Source organism: Rhinolophus hipposideros (assembly GCF_964194185.1).
Source record: "Rhinolophus hipposideros genome assembly, chromosome: 12".
NCBI classification, from domain to species: domain Eukaryota; kingdom Metazoa; phylum Chordata; class Mammalia; order Chiroptera; family Rhinolophidae; genus Rhinolophus; species Rhinolophus hipposideros.
In genome coordinates this window covers 71,435,130-71,456,661 of record NC_138058.1, presented here as the reverse complement: position 1 = coordinate 71,456,661, position 21,532 = coordinate 71,435,130, and the positions used below count along the sequence as shown (strand labels likewise).

General features: G+C 41.3%; 1 protein-coding gene across 1 annotated transcript in view; it reads right to left on the bottom strand.

Annotated features, from left to right (window-relative positions):
• The window catches only part of NOL10 (nucleolar protein 10), a 78,253-nt gene that overhangs the window by 35,777 nt on the left and 20,944 nt on the right, over nucleotides 1-21,532 (bottom strand). The window contains exons 12-13 of the mRNA XM_081069387.1: nucleotides 18,464-18,530; nucleotides 11,259-11,311 (exon numbers count right to left, since the gene is read on the bottom strand). Of these exons, the coding sequence (XP_080925513.1) occupies nucleotides 11,259-11,311; nucleotides 18,464-18,530 (120 nt within the window). The remainder of the gene's footprint in view (nucleotides 1-11,258; nucleotides 11,312-18,463; nucleotides 18,531-21,532) is intronic.

Below are 21,532 nucleotides of genomic sequence, written 5' to 3'. Positions count from 1 at the left end.
GCGTTGACCAGTACAGTAGCCTCTGGCCACATGTGGCTATTTCAATTTAAATTCATTAAAATGAGACAAGATGTAAAATTCCTGTTCTTTAGGCACACTAACCACATTCCAAGTGCCTCACAGCCACACGTGGCCAGTGAATGTTGTACTGGCCAGAGCAGACCTAGAACGTTTCCATCATCACAGAAAGGTCTACTGAGCAGCACTGGTTTAGAGAATTCAAAGAAACGGGTGGTAAATATCCATGAATAGGAAACTAGGTAAATACATTAGGACATATCTGTGTAATCAAATGCTACGCAAACAATGGGTTTGATTTATACGTGCTGATCAGACTGCTATATTAGTCAGTGACAAAAACAACTCTCCATAAAGCGATCTCAGTTCTGCTAAAATACACATCCGAGTGTGTATACGTCTATGTGTGGGGGGCGGAGGGAGAACTGAGTTCATTCTGCAAAGAATGTGTACCATCCTGTTAATAATGGTGGTGGGAGGGGTGGTTATGAAGGCCTTCTCATTTCTAGGTTATGTATTTTTACAATGATTATTTTTTAAAGTATTTTTTTAAAGCAAACAAATAATATTCCCAAAAAGAGAGAGGCGCAGATACAGATAATATGTACATAGTTACCAAGGGTTAACAAGCCATTTACAAAATTGAACTGAAACATCAATTATTTCAGGTAATCTTTATAAAGAAGCAGTGCCCAGGCCGTAATTCGGGATTGAGGCCCTTACTGACACCTGGATCGGTACTAGAAGAGACTTTCCGAGTGCGCATAAGAAAGATGAATTTTTTCCCCTCTGGGAATTTCAAAAACCTAATAATATTATCTGGAGCTCCAGAGTTTTAACACATACACATGGGAGAGAGAATTCAGGACAACTGAACATTTCCAAAACTGAATTTAGCATCTACTCCTCCGTCGGTAGCTTTTGTCTTCGCGAGTGGTCCCACGGTTCATTCAGCTCCCCACCTCCCCCTTAGTTTCCAGTCCCAGGGATCACCAAGCTCTAAGAATGTGCCTTCTTACTGTCTCGTACATCTGTGCCCTCCATCACCCACTGCCACTGCCTTCTGACACACATATCTGATCTCACTCCCCTGAATAAAAGACTTCAAAGGGGGCCACACTACTTAAAATCATAAAAAGCAAAACTTTAATATGGTACAAAAGAGTCAGGGTTAGGTCCTGACACCTCTCTAGGTTTACTATCTCCTGCCCCTCCCGAGCTCTTCCTGAACAGACATACATACTGTATGATTCTAACTCTATGACATTCTGGAAAAGGCAAAACTATGGAGACAGTAAAAAGATCAGTGGTTACCAGGGGCTTGGGGGGCGAGGGAGGAAGAGATGAACAGTGGAGCACAAGAGGAGTTTTAGGGCAGTGAAACTACTCCGTATGATACACAATGGTGGATACATGTCATTATATGACCAGGTGTGATCACAGAATATGGTGAATGCTGCTGCCGAGTGCCATCCAATGGAAAGGCAAGGATCTTTAATATGGGAAGCAGCGTGTGCAGCCTTAGTAACAGTGTGTACAAGTCTCAACTTGTTTGGTACAGTCAGTTGGGTGTGAGCTATGGTTGAGAGCAGGTGTATTTTAAAGTGTGCTGTAAATCATCCTCCATCATGACAACACTCCATGTCACACATCACTTCTGGCATATGGCAATTTCTGTCAAATAAAAACATTATGGTGTGTCCTCATCCACCTTATTCACCGGATCTGGCCCATGCAATTTCTGGCTCTTCCCCAAAGTCAAAATGATTCAAGACATCGAGGCAGCCATGACAGCACAACTAAAGACACTCACGAAAGAAGACTTCCAGAGCTGCTTCAGAAAGTGGCAAGAATGATGGGATAAGTGTGTTCAAAGCGAGGGGGAGTATTTTGAGGGGATTAATGGCAATGTGTCTTCTACTGTAATAATTTTTTTTTAATTTAAACACTCACCATATTTTTTTTTTATCACACTTGGTACATTTGTCCAAACCCACAGAATGTACACCTAGAGCGAATACCAATGACTTTGGGTGATAATGACGAGCCAGTGTAGGTTCACTGATTATAACAAATGTACCACTCTGGTGCAGAATGCTGATGGTGGACCCGGGGGTGTACACCCGTGAGTGAGTGTGCGTGTGTGATGGATACAGGAACTCTCTGTATGTTCCATTCAATTCTTCTGTGAACCTAAAACTGCTCTAAAAAATAAAGTCAATTATATGAATGAATGAAAGCATGATACATGCAATATGCAAGAAATATAGATACGCAGATCTAATCTTTCTTTCAATGGGCCTCACCACTATCATTTATACATTTCAACCAAGTCTTTCAACCAAGACTAATGTTCTGTTCCTCAAAAGGGTAAATATTAAATGATTAGTGTCAATGTGAAGATCAAGTACTCATTCCCATCTAACAACTTTCAACAATTACCTTCTATAGCAATTTAAAGTGCTAGTAATGCAAGCCAGTCCCACCTCCATCCCTCCAAAAAGCACAAGGGGAAAGCTGATACTACTAAAGCAAAGGATGGGTAGATGGGAGGGTCATTATACTGCTCTCCACTTTTATGGATATTTGAAATTTTTCTGTAAGTTTTAAAAAATGAAGTATCAATAATCATTCCTTCAAATCAGCGTGTATTCAGTAAGAGCCTAAGAAATACCGGACTCTGTTCTGGCACAGGGACAGAACAAAAGTGAAACAAAGGTCCGGCCCCCATGGAACTTTCATCTGAGTACGTGGGCCTCAGAAGACAAACTTCTTGGGATCTAAGAACTTTTAATCAAGGTAAAGACAATGCAAGTCTTAGAACATTCTATTTCCTGTATAAGCTAGGCCTTTTAATTTCTTGCCTATTTGTATAACTTGCCTTCTATTTTTAAGAAAAAAAATTAAAACACAATAAAAAAGACCAGAGTAGGTAAGGGGCATATTAATTAATGGAGCTGCCACGTGATTTGAGCAGTTTGGCACACTCAGAAACTAAAACCTGTCCTTGGCTGTGAACACTCGGATCTATCACCACCATCTCTGTGACCACACCAAGAGGACACACTAGAATACTAGATTTACTTCTAACTCTATCTTGTCCAAAACAAGAATGGCAAAGAGATCAACACGGTCAGCTCCAAGATGAAGGTACCAGCCAGAGTTGGGAGATAAGACTTTTGGTAAATAACTGATTCAAACTAACTAGCATCTGAACAGGAAGTCGAAATTTATTTTCAAGAAGATGGGCATGCCAGATGTGTAACTGTTTAAACAAAAACAAGTCCCATTTGAAACATTAACATAATAAAATGTCATACGTGCATCAAATATTTCCATATGGAAATTACAAGTATTTTTACCCAGCCAGAACTGAAATTAACTTCTGAAAATGTGACAGGATGCTCAGAAAATTACTTCCTGAGTGTCACACATTCATGCTTTCTGTACGTCTGCTATTCTTGTGACCCAATAAATTGATGGGAAATGGAGAGGATTTCCTTTGTTGAGAAAAATGCCACAGATACTATGTTACTGCCTGAAAATGTTTAGATCAAAATAGGAAGCCCACATTTCCCCTCTGTAAAGACACAAACAACTTGTTTGTATCAGAACAAAATACTTTATTAGCCACCTGACTTTTGTGCCTTACTTCCCATTTGATAGTTACGAATATATAACTGAAAAATTACAAACAGAACACCAAGCCTTATAAAGCAATTTCATGTGTAAGATGAAATTCAATTATGACAGATATGCTGTGAGCTTGGGTTAGAAAAGAAACTCACTAAAAAGAAATACATCTGCTTTGCATTCCTCTCCCTTTTTGTTAATTAGAAAAAGGTGATAAAAATACACGAAGTTTGGAATCTAACTCTTCCACTACCTGCTAGGTTCTGCCTGTACGTGCCTTACAGTCTTTTCTCCATAAAATTATGTCTTTTACCTTTCCTGAGATGTCCTATCTTTCCAGATTGTTCTTATTGGCTTGGATTGACCTTTAAAATGCTTTTCTAGGAGGACAAGACTAAGCATATGTCCCATTTGCATTATTATGAATCAAGACATCTAAAAATATGCATCTTTGAACTCAAAGTTGAACTCAATTTAAAATGAATAGTGTTTTTCATTCAAATTTGTCTTTTTAGACCTTTTGAAAGGTTAGCCCTTCTCTCCTTCCCATATTCTGATAGCTCTTCCTGCACTTTCAACAAAGATAATTTTCTTCTTCAGTCCAATGCCCCGTCATTTTCTTTACCCCTCATATAAGGTGCCTTTCTGTCATGACCTTAATCTTTTCCTACATCCTAAAAACATGCTTTCTCCAGATGGTGCCCGATAAATGCCTGAACTCTTTTCTCAGCTTTCTCCGACCGTCAGCCTTCATCAAACCACCTGGTTCTTCTCTACCTCCATTCACACGTAGAATCACGCCAACATTTTGCGTAATATTTATTCCTTTGATTAACAGCTGAATAAAACTCCCAGATCTTTTTTTCACAGATGCTGCTAAGCTCTAGCTCACCCATTCTGAACTTGCTCACTGTATTTTAAAAATATTTTCCCTTTTCCTACTCTATGCATTGTGCTTAATATTTCTGAAGTTTCATTTCATTGGTTTAACCTCTTACATAGAGATCAAGTTCTAAAGTCAAGCAGATAACACGAAACAGAGTATAGTTAAATTAAACTTAAATCCCTCCCGGGCATCCTTCAGTTAAGTCTAAAAGAGCGCATTTTCCTCATTTTTTGGAACAGGACCAGATACAGTGAGTGACTTGCATTTAGTGGCCTTGTCATACCCCCAAACCCTGTATCTTAAATGATCGGAATCACACTTAGTGTGGTAACGCTCTGAGAGGTAGTGGGGACAAACACCTTTTGGAGAAAACAACACGTTGAAGCAGCCTCTTCCAAATGGCCTTCCTCATCTCAATCACATCACGCAAAAAAAATAATTAAATGACTGCTTTCTCAATTCTCCCAGGAATGACACATAACTAGACATTCCTAAATACAAAGAAGAGAAGATAACTGGTAATATGCAGTGGACGCTTTTGGGAATACGGCTGAGCTCTCTTCGCTGAGAAAGGCTCTCCCCACCTCCAGTTTCGTTGGGGGACATATGCCCACAAAGCAGAATGGCTGGGTGGCTATAGAATTGGAAATGAACGCTTGAGTGAGAGTGCTCACGTGGTCTCTCACTCTAACCCCCCCTTCCCTCTCTCCTGCCCTCTCCTTCTCTTCTCTCTCTTCCTGCCCCCCCCCCCAGCCCCAACACCTTGAAGGGCTTCTATTTAAACTGATGTAAGTTAAATGAACTTAATTATAGGTTTCACTGTAAATCTAATCAAGTCACCAAAATAGCTGCAAATGGAAAGTATAACAAAAATATTAGAAAGAATGTCTCTAATAAGACTATCATTGGTTTTTTCATTTCTTTTACTGATATTTAAACATTAAAAAAAAACCCTTTATATTAATTTTATGTTCACACACAAAACCCACTTTTTAATGATCTCCAAGAGTCATAACAACATGGGGAATATTAAATAAGTAGGAAAAAAGCAAGGTATGCAACCATATAAACAATGTTTCTGATTAAAACAATGGAAAAAATATAGCCTTTGGGTGATGGAAAGGTGTTTGAGTTTTCTTTTACTTGTCTTTATTCACCATTTTCTATAAAAAGTTTGCTTTGTTGATATAATGGAGGGAAAGGGATTTCACTTTCAAAAGCCAGATTTCTTACGTTAGCAATCAGATTTCATCACCGCTTTCTGATTCAGTAATTAACAGCAAAACCAATGGCATTCAATAATTCTTTCTCAACCTATATTGCACACGATCTGTAACAGATTAAACAATCCCATATGGTACTTCTGAAATCTTTCTGCTTGCTCACACTTACGATATTGTCACAGCATTTTCAGTGTATCTTTATTTTGCTTAGCATCACATTCTTCTACATGCTACATATAGGTCCATGTCCCCATAATGCTAAACATAAATCCTCTTTGCTACTGAACCCCTTGAATTTTGCTCACTGCAAGAAAGTAGGACAGCAATAATCAGAGGAACAGCTGTCATGGCCGCGGCCCCATGATGAATGACTGAAAAGTGCATCGATCTCACCCAACTGCCTCACAACATCATGTGTCTTTTGTAGTTCAAGACGCAAAAGCTCAGACAAGTAAGTAACTCATTCAAGGTCACAAACTGTGTAAGTGGCAAAGCTGATATCCAAATTCAGGTCAGACTAATTCCAAAATCTAAGCTCTTTAGATTTCCACACTATGCAATGTGGAATGAAGAAAATGCCTTCTAGACCCAGCTCTGCCACCAACTTGTCATCTGACCTTGAACAAATAACTTGATTCCTCACCTGTAAATTAAGGAGATGACCTCAAATCCCCCTTCCTGCTCTAATGATCTGTGTTTCAAAAGCTTCTCCTTCTTTATATTACGTTGAAAAATCCTTTCATGTGAAAACATTCCAGCAACTACCGTACCTGTCCAGTTTATGTTCCTTTCAGTGAATCTTTTGCGTGCTGGCAAATTCCCTGGGTGGTGGTTTTCTTTGCATCTGGCATTACCTCTCTAAACCAAGAGAGTATGTTGCTACTGGCACTATAAAATAGGAATTTCTAACAAAATTACTTTTGTCACTATGTCTAATAGCTCTCTGCTTAAATGAGCATTGTAGACGAAAACGTGATGATCATTTTTAGGATTCTACATGGACACTGATGTATTCAGGGCCATTTCAACATACACGAGTGCGCCAAAGAGCTCTCGTAGTATCTGGGGAGGTCTCCAAATAGCAAATTAGTCAACATAAATGAGTCCTCATCTAGGCTTCGTATGGAAATGGATCGGTTGGAGCAGTCGAGGCCTGGATGCGAAGCCCAATCTTAGGGAAGAGCATACAGAGCACTTCTAGCAACTGCACTTACAATTAACCGCACAGGGGCACACAGGAAGAAAACCAAAGGTGTTGTTTCCAGTCTTTAAAACAGGTAAGTCCACCCTACTCTACATGCAAAGCCAACTTGTGCACAAGTTTCAAAAATGGTCCAACAAAAGCCAAATGCCCTTACTTTCACATTCTCCTTTTGTATTTTTCCAGGAAAGAGTTTAGCCTCTGAACAGAATCTCCATTAAATCTCTTGGACAAGGCAGTATTTTGGGAAATCTATCAACACTCCCAAACACAGTAATTGCATCACCCCAAGATTTTCTGATCTGGCTGATTAGAATGTATTGTCAGAGCAGAGGAACTGATCCTTATCTTACACATAAAAATTATATTCTGGCATATATATTAGCACGTTTGCAAGCAATCAATTATCCGGTAGTGAGAAGTGTTAGGAGATCGCTGATACCCTGAGGGTTCGGAACTCAGAACATTTCCCGCAGAAACAATACTAACCACGCTGCCTGGGTTTGGGGTTGGGTGCCAAATGGGACTTGGCGTCCCTCTGGAGTCCACATAGTTTTGAACGGTGTTAATTATAAAGAACCAGCCTAAGATTAAATTACGTTCCAGAGGAAAACTAAATTTGAAAAACAATTTCTGGCATTATTCTTGGGAACTGCAGCTGAATTAGGTCCTGGAATTTAAAAAGCAAACAAACAAAATAACAGATCCTGGTCTCTGAGGAGGGAAAATAGGAGAGCACTGGGAAAACGGGAAAAGGGCTGGAGAAAACCCATCTGGTCACAGAAGACTCGTTAGCTATGGGGATATGTAAGTGGCAGAGTGTGTAAATCAGGAATTATATTTAATTGATAAAGAGTTCAAGTGTACAAAAAAGGCAAAAATTAACAAGCTAAAAGAACATTTGGTTGTCTTCATTTTTAGCACAGCCTCAAAGAGGGGAAAAAAGAGTTTTCATACATGATTTATCAGATGTCAACATAAATCACAGCCTAAACCGCCTATATTTGGCATGAATCACATATTAAATACTCACTTCGCTGGTTCCGTATGCCTCAAGTCAACCTTTGTGCTAAATATCAGCTTGGGAAGTTTGATCAAATCTTATGAAAAATGACAGGCTTTCAGAGGTCTGGGCTCTCCATGCTTTGAAGGAGTATCACAAAGAGCAGGTTCCATGTAAAGACAGTGGCCCTAAAAACCTCACTCCCTGCAAGGCAGCAGGCAAAAAGGTAGGTCAGGAAGGGACAATTAAGTGCAATTTTCAGCACAAGGCTGAACAAGAATAGTGTATGCGATCACTGTCCCCACACATATGGTCACCTGGGAGTTGTCGCTGTGGATTTTTTTCAGTTTTCTGTTAAATCTGAGTTAGAAAGTTGAAATTAAAGTCTTATAAGATAAGCTAACATTTGTCATGGCAGCAGCTTCTTACCACCTGGCCAGCATCCAGCCCCTGTCACGCAGGCTAATTAGAGTCCCTACTACTTGGCACGTAAAACCTGCCCTGAGAAATAGACTTAGAGTCGGAAGTGAATAATGGGTTTCCTCCAGTTCTAAGACTCTAAAATGGAGATAACTAAAAATATATTAAGGACCTTTAATGCCTTAGAATTAATATTTCTATGGCTAACTGAAGAAACCAGGATACAAATTTGTATATAAAATATGACTTTGCACACATACCATTGTAAGCATAACTGAAAGACAGTACATCCAAATGTTAGTCATGCTTACTAATATCAACTGGGAAATGGTGGTCTTTATTTTCTTATATTTTGTTGACACTTGGAATAAATAGAACTATGCATACATTGTTGGCATAATCAAAAAAGTTGTGTGTTTGTTCCTTGTAAAGGTCATTTTACAAAATGCAGAACGTGATACCAAAGGGAAAATTTTCAATACTCCCTTTCTCTTCCTGGACTCAGGGACTGATCTCCTCATCCACATATATACCCAAGAGAAACTGGACAGTCATCTTTGGTTCTTTCCTCTTCCTTACTACCCACACCTAATTGATTACCAGGCCTATTTTACAACCTTCACAACCCTTCCAAGTCCACCCCATCGCCTCCATCTTAGCACAAGCCAGTAAGATGGCCTTGCTGCAAAAGAATTCAGGAACCCCCACCTCCACACCAAGGGGCTCTCCAGCCTGCGGGTCCTCGTTTATGAAGCAGACCTCCCAATGCAGCCCTTCACGCCCTGTCTTCAAGTGCTCTCACCTTCCCACTGGCTGATTCGACAGTTTTGACATGGACGAAGGCTCTATGATTCAAGACATTAGCATCTTACAGGCAGTTACTAAAGATCAAAACATAGTAAGCACTCCTAGGAAGAAGATGAGAAGAGACCTCTCCCAGAATGAGGTAAAGGTTGGGGGCAGGCTGACTTATTCTGCCTCTCCTGACAACATTCCCCAAGGGGGCTGACACTGGGAAGACCAATGCTGAATGAGGGAAGGCATTTCTGGGGAACTATACAAGTCTCCATCAATGAACACTTCTGAGGCGTGCCGTTTGGCAACTCAAGGATAATAAACCTCTGAAATTACTGCCTGCCAGATCAGGCTTCTCTCAAATTAGCCCAGAACCCCAAAGGCTCCAACTACTAAAACGGGAGGCCTGGTCCAGGTAACACAGGTACCATTACCTCTCCAATAGATTGCTACAGCCTGTTCTTGTTGCCTCCGGATAAGATCCTATCTAATCCATTCTCCTTGTGGCACAGCCAAAATAATCCTTCCAAAAATGCAAATCTGGTCGTACCACTCCCTCCTTTGAACGTTCCAGGACTGCCTGCCCTGTAGTCCCACACCTGGCTTATATGAGTTTGCGCTCTGGCTGCCGAGCGTCTCTTCAGCCTCAGATCTCCCCCCAAACCTCTCACGCAAATGCCCAGCCATGTAAAAGACTTTCTCCCTGATATCCGCACACACTGTTCCCTCTACTTCCGAGATCCTTCTCCCATTCTGCACCCCACCCTCTGCATCCAGTACACATCACCAACCTTCCCGTCTGTCCTTAGAAGTCAATTCCTCTGGAAGGTCTCTCTGGGTACCCTCCACTTTTCCCACCAGTTCCCGGCCCCACACGGGGTTAAGTGCCGCACCTCGTAAGTACTCTCAAGTCCTGAATTCTGTTCAGCACTCATCACACTGAATTGAAACCGCCTGCTTTCTTGTTTTATTCCCAAGAGTGAACTCCTTGAGGACAGGGGCTGGACCCTAGACACTATCATGTAGCCAGCACACGGCACTGTGCCTGACACGCAGTGAGGCCATCCAGAAATACTTACTGAACAGATGAAGACAAGGAAAAATGGATAAACTGATAGGAATATGGAAGCAGCATCTGTGACAGTGCAGGGAAAAGGAGCAAATGACACCTTCGGAAAAGTTGCTGTTTGAATGGCCTTCATTCTATTATCAACCAAAAGGAACCTCAAAGCGCTTTCAACAACAAACCAGTTTCCTGAAACCACAGAAAGTTAACATCGGCCAGGTGTTTTTTTTTGGGGGGTGGAGGGTGGGAATACACACGTGGTTGAGCTATTATAAAAGGACCATCGTAAGTATGAAGAATTTTCATAACTAGAGGCCAACAGTGGTTATAAACAGCTCACCACTAAAGTCCTGATCCTCAGCACCCCTCACTCTCTTCTCCCCAAATCTCAGAAAAGGGAGATGTTTGCGGATGGTAAAGCAATCTAATGCCAACTTTGTACTATGCGGTTTGCTGTTCAGGAGACTGTATTTCACTAGGTTTCTTTCCTACTATAAACTAAAAGGTGAAGGTGGGAAAGCTTCCAGCATATGTAAGGGAAGAATTTTTTAAGAAATAACCACAAAAGGAGAGGATTGTAAACTGCATGTCATCATTGCTCATGTCAACCTAAGATACTTTGTTTTACACGTCACTCATTTTTAAGGGACAAAGTACAGTGCGATGACGAGACGAGTACAGGACTTTTATTTTACAATTTGCCCTCTTGATCAGTAACAGCTGAATGTTTAAGATTCTGAAATACTTGGAAACAAAAAAACACATGTAAATCTGAAGAATAAAGACTAATTTCTCATGTCTATTTTAATGTCCTATTAAGTCGTTTCTTTCCCATGAAAGAATGGGTAAGTGTTGTTTTACAGGCTCCAGGAAGCAGAATGAAGCTACAAGTGAGTCCGCAGTGTATAATTTGCACTGCCACATGCAGACCCAAAGTCCCTCAATGGGCCCAGGTTAAAAATAAAGTATCTTTGCTTGTGCTATTTTTATCGAACTCCCATTTGTATTCTTACCGGAATGTAATAGATGCCCATCTTGGGGGTTTCATTGGCGGTAAGAAGCATTCCTAAAAATAAACACAAAGCAAAGGTAAACACATGAGGAAAAGAGAAGTACCCTTTCCTATCTGTTTCACACTCTGAAATGCCCGAGGTGCTTAGAACACAGTGTTCGGCAGCCGGACATCCGCGAGTCAGGTCGTGGGCCTCAGCCCCTCACCCTGCCAGCTGGGGCACCCTAGGTTTCTGAGACGACCTGTACTAAATAACCAAGGAAAGGAGCAGTTCCCACCAGAAAGTGCTCAGGTCTACATACAGTGTGGCATCATTTTTAAGGGGGGGAGTTTTAAGCTTCAGACACACAAATAAAATGCAGTTTCGATGTACTATCTATCATAATACTAACAAGGAAGTTAAGAAGAAAGGCTTCCTTCTCTCAATTAGGAATCAACGAACCAACGTCAAGTATTTCCCAAAAAATGTCACAGCAACATATACTAGTTCCTAATATTTGAATTAAATGTCACACCTGAATTGAAAACAAAACGACTTCAGGGAAATGCTACCATAATGTGGAGCTACACCAGCAAAGAATCTAACAGCCCTTACTACACCAAATAATTAACTCGCGAAGGAATTTTAACAGAGTGCTTAATAACGCAGTCTTCTCGGGTCACCATTTTAAGAAAGCAAAATTGAAGTGAGGGACAACTTTCTGGCATTCATCAAAGGCTTCTCTGTAACCCGAGTAAGCACAGTAACCTACGAATCCCTTACTCTTTGGTACAGAACCAAAGGATTTAGATGCCTCAGTTTTGTTCTGGTCGTTGCCACATTTGCGACTTACTCTTCCCCCAACTCCCAGCTCCAATTCTCAGGGCCCCCTTCTAGAACGATGCACTTTAAATAAAACTGAAATCAGACCCATTTGGGGAGTCCTTTAAAATTTACTAAGCACATTCACATATATTCTCTTAGTGAACATGCAGCAACTCTATGAAATGAGAACTAACATCACCCCTTTTTCATAGATCAAAAAACAAAGCTCAAAGGCACTGATGTCCCGTCACAAGCTGGAAAATTTTAGAGCTAAAATTAAAGCCAAGAGCTCTTGTTTTTAAACATTTTTATAAATCAACCAAGTTATACTCATTTTTGAAATCTATCTGTAAAATACAATTGAGAAATCCACAGCGGGAAGACATTTGGATTGTTAGACCACATAATCATAAGTAAATACACCAACTGTTAAGGACAACGATTTGATTCTGTTTTCAAGTATTTTTTGTTCTTTTGTTAATACAAAAGCTTGTAAAAAGGATATTTACTTTGTTACAGAAACGAAATGTTGAGATAGATGAGGTCAACTACTAATCAGAAAGCAGTCTGTCTCAGCAGCTCCACACCTTGCATGGGACTCCAAAGTGGGAGACAGGGCTGAACCAGCCCTTACGAAACTACACGTACGCACCATGAAAACATCCCAAAACAGATAGAGAAGTGGAGAAAAACAAGAATATGTGTTTAAATTAGAACAAAACAACAATCAGAGACATTTTCCCAGCCCGTAGCCCCATGGTTTTCTATCAGGGCGCTTTCTCTGGCTCTGGAAACACATTCCCTGAGGTGGGGACGGGAGGACACAAGCTTTCCAGAGGCGCTGCCCTCGTCTCACGGGCAGCACTGCCTCCACTTCTGGACCCTGGAGGCGTGATTAAAGACGACCTTCCGAGGACTGAAGAGACATGTTACGACCAAGGAGGCTCTCGCTGAAGACATCCCCTAGACCCAGCCTCACTGGCTCAACCTGATCACTGAAAGTTCCCAAGGAAACACAGCCACATCTAGCCACCAAACCACAGAAAAGGCTCTAATCTAATTACACAAAAGAATTCAGAGTGGACTCAGTGGATTGTTTTCTACAATGGCGGAGGATCTCACTTGGCCATATATGGACAATTGTACAAGCTGACCTCTGACCAAACTGAGCGGGGAAGGTCAGAACTGAAACCAATTATGAATGAGAAAATAAACCAACCACACAGAGCCAGCGGATCTTGGAATTTCCTAACAAGAAGCAGCAAATCAAAGCAGTGAAATAGAGAGGCCGTTGGGCAGAAATTAAGATGAGGAGAGTGAAGCACTGCACCAGCGCTTTACACCCACAGACAGGCAGCAGCCTCAGAAAGGGCATTGGCCAAGGTCACCACACAGCTCGTAAGCAGAGCAGCGGATATTCTGACTCCAAAACCGGTGTAACACGGGACTCTAAAACTCCAATAATTAAGATCAACTGAAAAGACTCCTTGCACAATCAAGTCATAAACCATTAAAAAGCACAAATATAAACTCCATATAGCAACACGGAAACTTTCTAATACAATGTCAAACGGAAAAGCAAAAGACAATTATATATCTAGTGTGAGGACAATTTAAAATGTACAAACACACAATTAATACAAGAATTCCTCTAATGAAAAGAGTAATGTGAAATTATGTATGGTTTTCCCTTTAAATTTCCTTTATATTGATGTTTATTATGGTTCCAACAATAAAAACATGAATTTTAAAGGGCAAGGAAAGACATCAGCACCTAGAATCAAAAGCACACATCTCCAGGAGGACACAGTCCAGTGTGCAAGGTACAGCCAGGTGTGACAGCAGAGGATCTAACAGAACGCTGCCCTCCCAGACACACGCACATATCCTTAGTCGTCTGCAGGTGCTAAAGGATGCACTGAATCCCACAGTTGGAAATCAGAAAGCGTGCCCTCTGCCAGAACTCCTCAGCGTGCTCCCAGCGCCAATCTGAAAACTGGTGCGGGGCTGGCAGGGAAGTGCAGAAATGGAAAGGCAAAATTCAGAAACCTGTATGAGCAATTCGACATTGCAGTGAGATCCAAATGTGTGGTCCTTTTTCCAGTAGTTCGTTTTTATTATATTTTACAAAAGTATCGTACCAATCTGCAATGGACTGGAAATTTGAAAACAAAGGAAAAATCAAACCTTGGTCCTTCACCGGCTGCATCTGAGAAGTGCTGCACTAAAACCCAGGGCATCGTTGGGGCGGACGATCGGTGAGTGCTAACCGCGCAGGGGACAGGCAGGGACGCTCCTGGCCGTGGGATCAACACTGCCTGGGGACAAGTCCGGAGCTGGGACTCTACTACCCAGAGCACCAAGGATACTGACAGATGACCCGAGCAGCTCTTTTCTCTGTATGGAGAGGATGCTGACAGAGAATGAAAGGCTGCTGCACACTTAACAGGAGAGGCAGTCTCCACAGCCATGGAAAGGCAGGTGGGAATTTGCACAAGTATGAAGGCCTGAATCAGGTCTTCCTCTCCACCAGTGGCTCTGGAACCAGCGATCCTGATGGCATAGGGCTGGGGCGGGGCTTGGCGACACGTGAGCTCAGCAAGCACCACCTTGAGGCGGATGTGCACCTAAGTCGCAGGGCAGCGCTGCTGCTGGGGCGCCCTGACCTGCAGACACTGCCTGACACTGACACGGCTGAAGGAGCAGGAAGAGCAGGAGCCAAGGGAGGCCAGGAGGGCGGAACCATTTCCCAGCATCTGAGCAGTCTCAGTATTAGAAAACATTACAAAAGAGTCATCGTGATTTGGCTTTAATCTCTCCAAAACGAGTAAGTGAGAAGACAAAGTTGGAGAAACATTTTAGCTTTTCTAAAATATCAAGCACAAAGCACACAGAACAGCATTAAAGGGAGGAATGGTGAAGCAAAGGAAAGACCCAAAACACAGGAATCAACTTTGCTGGATCCAAGCCCCAGAGAAGCAGCTGAGGCACTTGCCTTACTGCGCTTGCTATTGCATGAAATAAATTATTTGGCTAGTTTTGTCTGATTAACCTCTTCTCGGTCATTGGACAATAAAGTCATGGCCTCTGTCCCAAACAGCACTCTTAACATTGTTACCTTTCAGAAAATGGAACTTGGCAGAGAAGAGACCTGGTGGTCACCTCACAGCGTGACCACGTGTCCTCATAGGCACGGGGCTGAATCAATGGGATGAGAGCTGACAGGAGGACCCAGCAGCCCCGGGCATTGTTCTTGTCCAAAATGTTGGGCCTAGAGCGCATCACGCCATTAGATTTAACTTCTATTTTAGAAAAAGTACAGGGGATGCAGGAATGAGTTAAACAACGTTTTAGACCATGAAAAACAATCACACAAATCCAGGCTGATAGACGTTCCACAAGATTGCTGACCTGATCTTGGAAAAGTCAATGTCACAGAGAAGGGGGGAAAAAAAAGATGAGATGAAGGGACTATTCTGGATTGAAAGGAACTAAATACACACAACTTGATTATATCCTTGTTTTTAAAAATGGGCTCAAAAAGGCATTTGGGGGACAATTAGGGACATCTGAAAATGGACTGGATGTAGAGTAGTATTAGGAATGACTGTTCCTCTTATTAGGTGGGTAAATGCTATTGTGACTACTACAAGAACAAAACACCTCCACTCTGATGAGATCAATGCGGAACTCGGTGGAGAAGCACCACCTTGCCCACCACGGCTGACCTTTAATTCCTTGCACCTTACCGGCATCCTAAACTGTTAAAAGATCTCCATATCTAGACCAGCACTGTCCTATAGAAATAACACGTAAGGCACATGTTGGATTTAAAATTTTCTAGTAGACACATTTGAAAAAACAAAATTAAGTGTAATATATTGCATTAATCCAGTTAGTCCAAAATATTTCCATTTTAATATATAATTAATATATTATTGATAATTTCCATTTTAATATACAATCAATATTTAATATATAATCAAAATATTTCCATTTTAATATATAATCCATTTTAATATATAATATATATTAATGTATATCATTAATATAAAAAATTAATGATCTACTTTGCATTTTTTTCATATAGTGTCTGTGAAATCTGGTGTGTCTTTTATACATAGAGCACATCTCAATTCAGAGTAGCCACACTGTATGTTCTCAATGGTCACCTATGGCTGGTAGCTACCAAATGGGACAGCACAGGTCAAGAACTTTCTCTTGCCGCCCCTCAAACTCTCTGCCACCCCTCAAACTCTCCTACAATCCAGCGAAACCTGGGCATCACCTTTGTTCAACTTCAATTCCACCTGGCTTTACTCACCTTCAGACTTAGCCCAGGCCCCACTTTAGACCATTCAGTACTAACTAGGACCCCAGCATGCTCATCTGCAATTTATTCCTGAACTTGTCAGAATTTGACTTTCCATCGATATTATAATGAAATCCTCTCAACTATTACAGATGAAAAGCTGTTTACAAAGACGCCGACTTTCGCATCTTTCTGGGGAGAGTAGCATGGAACTAGAAACAGTGCGCTCCGTTATCTGGAAAAGCTGGCTTGAACAAGGCTCTGCCACACACCAGCTGGGTGACCAACCCTGGGCAAACGCCCCAATTTTCCTTACCTCCTGAGATGTAAGAAAGAAAGTCAGATGGACAGAAAAAGAGAAAAAAGAAAAACACTGTGCACCATTAACTACACTGGGTTATCAAAGGACTAAATAGTAAGTAAATATTATAGCATCGTCACTTAGGTTGGCAGCACAGGTGCATTAATCTTAGTTCTTTCCTTCCTGTCTCAACTTCCGCAACACTTAGGACTTGCTGAGCAGTGCTCACTGAATCGCTCGTCTTAGCTTCTATTCTACATCAAAAACTGCTGGTTCTTTTACCGTCTTTGTCCCTTCCTGTTAAACTTATCAGCTGGCTCCTTCTCCTCCTCCTCATTCTCCCTGTAAATGGCCCCAGGTCCTGCTCTCTCCTCTCTCCACATGTTCCCCAGCGGCAGTCTCATTCAGTCCCACTTCTATCATAACCTCTATTTACAAGTTTTAAGATTTCGTATCTGCAGCCCTGCTCATCTCGAAACCACACTTTCTACTGTGCAATACAATGCGGTGCGGGCAGAGCTTCACAACCATTTGGGAAGCAATTTAAAGATACACATTTCTGGGCCCGCCCCCTGGATGTGAGTCAGTACACCTGGGATGGGGCCTAAAATGTGTACATTTTAGATAGTTCCCCAAGTGACACGGATGAGCAGTCAGGTTTGAGACCCTCTGCTGGACACTGCCCCGTCCCCTCCTAACATTCAAATGTTCAAAAAAGAATAATCTTTCTCTCCCAAACTTGCTCTCTCAAGTGCTCCCATTCTCGGCTCAGAATATCACTTCCTACTCATTTTAGTGCAAAACAGATCTGCCCTTTACATGATGGACAGAACTGCCTTCTGAAAGCAGTCTGAAAGGTCTAGACTACAGACAGAGCCCAGACCACTCTACATGTCATTCCTGGGCCTCCACTTGCCTTCCTACTTCATTCTTCCTAGGTTTACCACAGCTCTAGCACAGAGGGGCTTCCCTTCCCCAAACTGTATGGCACCCCATCCTGCCCTGCCCTGCCCTGCCCGGCCCCGCCCCACCCCGCCCTATCCCATCCTTTTTGCTCTTCTTACACTGTTCCTTCACATGGGTCACCTCATCTCACAACTCTATCCATCAAATCTCACTCATCACTCCACACCCAATACAGAAATCTCTGTATGATCTCCTCCAGTTGCTCTGGCCGAAACCTCTCTAACATGCTGTCAAAGTGCTATCTGTACATACATAATACAACTCTTCCTGCTTTGCCTGGATCCTGCTAGCAAAATTATCTGTGCTTGTCTGTCGTCAGACTATAACACTGCTTGAGAGTAGGAACTGTTCTCATTTTCTCTCATACCCCAATTGTTCAGATTTACCTTAAAGGTACTGTTAAACTCGAAACCTGCCATGTAATTTTCTGAACAGCATACAACACAGAATATACCAAAACCCATGGCTTCACGAGCCTGTGGTTATCAGGCAAGCCTGGCCTTCTCTAAATCCCTAAGCTCGATTTCCATACACCATTACATTAATCACATAAAAGTGCCAACAAGCACACCAAAGCAGCACCTCACCTGCCACCTGCCTATATACTCTTACCAGTTTCTAACAGCCAGGCTGGCTGAGAATTGAGGCACTGAAAGAGCCATTTTCTGAAACATCCACAGCACTTCCTGCTCGATTCTTCAAATAGATATAGTATCCAAGAATTGTCCCGACCAAGCCAAACCCTGCCTTATTCGTTTACACCCCGATGAAGCATGGCCTAGATCTGTCTCACTGAATGCCCCAGGGCCACAAACTGCATACCTGAGTAGGGATAGAGGCAGACATCGTTAATGTCATGTTCTGGCTCCAAGGAAGTAAATATTTTTCCCTAAAAGAGTAAGCAAAAGGGCATTATTAAAATAGTTAAAGGAATACAATTTTTGACAATGTCATATAAAGAAAATACACTGAACACATAACTCAACCACATACTGGTATGTAAAGAAATAAAATCGCCTAATTGAACTCATAGAATTTAAAAGCAATTGCTATACTGAATGATTTTTTTCAAAAATCTTAGAGATTTCATTTTATCAATTTATAAAATGCTCTCATTTTAGAGATGAAGAAACTGAGCCCCAGGGGGAGAGATGACTTATCAAAGAAAATAAATACAAAATTTTAAAGATAATGTCCACACGACAGGAAAGGGTAAAGTTTAAAATAAAGTTGTACATCAACTTAAAAAAAATTCTCATAATCTGGAAAACACATCCTAGTTAAACTTGTACTCAAAGAAACCAACGAAAGAGAGAAGGTCAACATGGTGAAATAATGACAATATCTGCCATACCCATATTACAAGGTGTTGAGGGGGATCAAATAAAACAATGGATGTATAATAACTTACAAAATGAAATCCTACACATACATAAAGTGTTAGTTATTATATTGTGAAGCCTAAGACATTTTTATTTTAAATGTGAGGGGAAGTATACTCTTTTTTAAAAAATTAAGAGAAGGAAAGTAAGAGATAAAAAAAACAGAAGATAAGAAAATGGGAATGGAAAAGGTGATGAAAAAGATAAACAAGAAAAGCAAGTCAAGCAAAACCAAGAAATTTGGGTGTGGGTCAGAGGGAGTATTTAGTCATAACAACAATGCCAAAATAAAACTTACTGTAGCAACTGCAGCAAGATTATTTCAAGAACCAATGCCGAAAATGTCTGCCAGCTTTTGCATGTATTAACCCCTATTAGGTACTCCCATGGCGGGGGGTGGGGGGGGGTATAGTCAAAGTACGAGGAAGATGGTTATTTCATGTTCAGTGAAAAACAGCAGCTAAGTTCTAATTCAAGACAATGAAATTCACACAGCTACCTCCCTTTCTTCTCAAATTCCCATTGAAACAGGCAGGAAAGAGGGAAGAAAAAACGTAGGGGAGAAGAGAACTATGATAGTATGGAACAGAAAAGGTGCCACAGTTAATAGAAACCCACATTACGGAAAACTATGCAGTAGTTACAGGGTCTGGGAGGACACATCCAGACTGGTGAACAGTGATTGCCTTTAGGTAGGACACAAGCCAGGTCAAGGATAACTTCTACTTTACCAGTATCTTAAGAATTTTTTTAAAAAAAAGTCTGCATTTGTAGTATTAAAAATAAATATTGTTTTAAAGTAAATTAGTTTGGATTATCAGAGAAGGAGCAGAGAAAATTCCAGCCTGAGACACCATGACTCTTCCTCGAAAGCCCTCAGAACCCTCCCAACCCAAAGCCAACAGCAGCACGTAGCACAGTCAGTCCCCTAGTGGTCAGCAGGGTAGTTCTTCTGAGAACTAAGAGAAGCTGGGAGCCTCCCCGTTCTTTACTCATGAAAACAGTCACAGGAGGGGGCTATGGGGGTACCACGGCTTGCAGGCAGAACCCAACCCCAGGATAACTCCAAAGTTCCACAAAGATCCGGAGGGAAAAAGAAAATAAGCTAAGCAAGCTCTATACTTTGGGAGTTAACAAATGAAAATTAAAAACAAAAGTAATGGTCCAAGCAGCCAGGGACTCTGACAAGTAGCTGAACTGTGATGGGGCCCTGAGCACAGGCAGCCCCCACAGGTAAGACTGATGCTTGGCCTCTGGCAACTAATGCTGAGGCTGCTGGGCTTTCCACCCCGTTCATCTCAAAGATGAAAAGGAAAAACAAAAGTGACACTTTTTGACTAAAGATGCTAAGTTTTTAATTAATTAAATGCAAAGAACTCTCCAAAGCAATTGCTATACTAAATGATTTTTGTCCCCATTTATCGTATTTTCCCAAAAATAAGCCCTAGCATGATTTTTCAGGATGCTCGTAATATAAGGCCTACCCCAAAAACAAGCCCCAGTTAAGGTAGTCAGCCAGATGGACACGTTTAGTACATCCGTTGCAACACACGATGGACATAATTATAAAATAATATTAATATATAATTAAATATAAGTAAATAACATTATCGATATTAATACTTAAAATAAATAATATATACTATAATTAAGTATTTGTAAATACCCAAGTGGGCGCCTTTGGACAAGAGGTAAACGCCTATGTAAACAGACAAACTCGAGACTTATTGCCAAATGACCAATCGGAGTACAATGCACGAATAATGTGCGCACTTGATAGTAAACAGACGTGGTTGTGTCTAATATGAATCTTAATAATTCAATACGTTGTGTGTTGTAATGGACGTACTTAATGCACTCATGTGAAATAAATGTTTTGTGAATTTTGGTGCCTGAAATTTTTCTTCGCTTTTGTGTGCACCATCATTCTTAACTGTCATCATTTTTGTTGCCACTGTTGTCTCATAAGTCTTCAATTAACACTTGATTTAATGGTAGATTTAAAGGGAATAATATTTTGACCCCCAGACAAAATGAGTGGAAAAAGAAAGAACTATTCCATCGAGTAAAGAAAAGAATTGTGAAGGACTCCCGGGGCAAGAATCTTACGGCTTTCTGTAAAGAAAAGTTGGATCTCCGAATGGTCAGAAAATGGCAAGCAGAATACGATAACCTCAGGAAACAGGTGGACAAGGGAAATGCTAAGAAGCGCAAGTATGGATCAGGTCGGCAACCATTATTTCCTGAGCTGGAAGACATCATCTGTGAATGGATTGCTGACAGGAGAGCAAAGCCTTTGGTTGTGCGCAGGGCTGATATTCAAGCATTTGCCCTTGCGATGGCACCAGTTAGAAATGCCCCCAGAAGATTTCAAAGCCTCACAACACTGGCTGGATGGCTTCCTTCAGTGATATGAACTGTCTCTAAGATCTACAACCCTGTTCAACCTGGAAGATACTGAAGTTATTAAACATGGACTTGCATTCAAGTCCTTTGTTGATGGCATCGA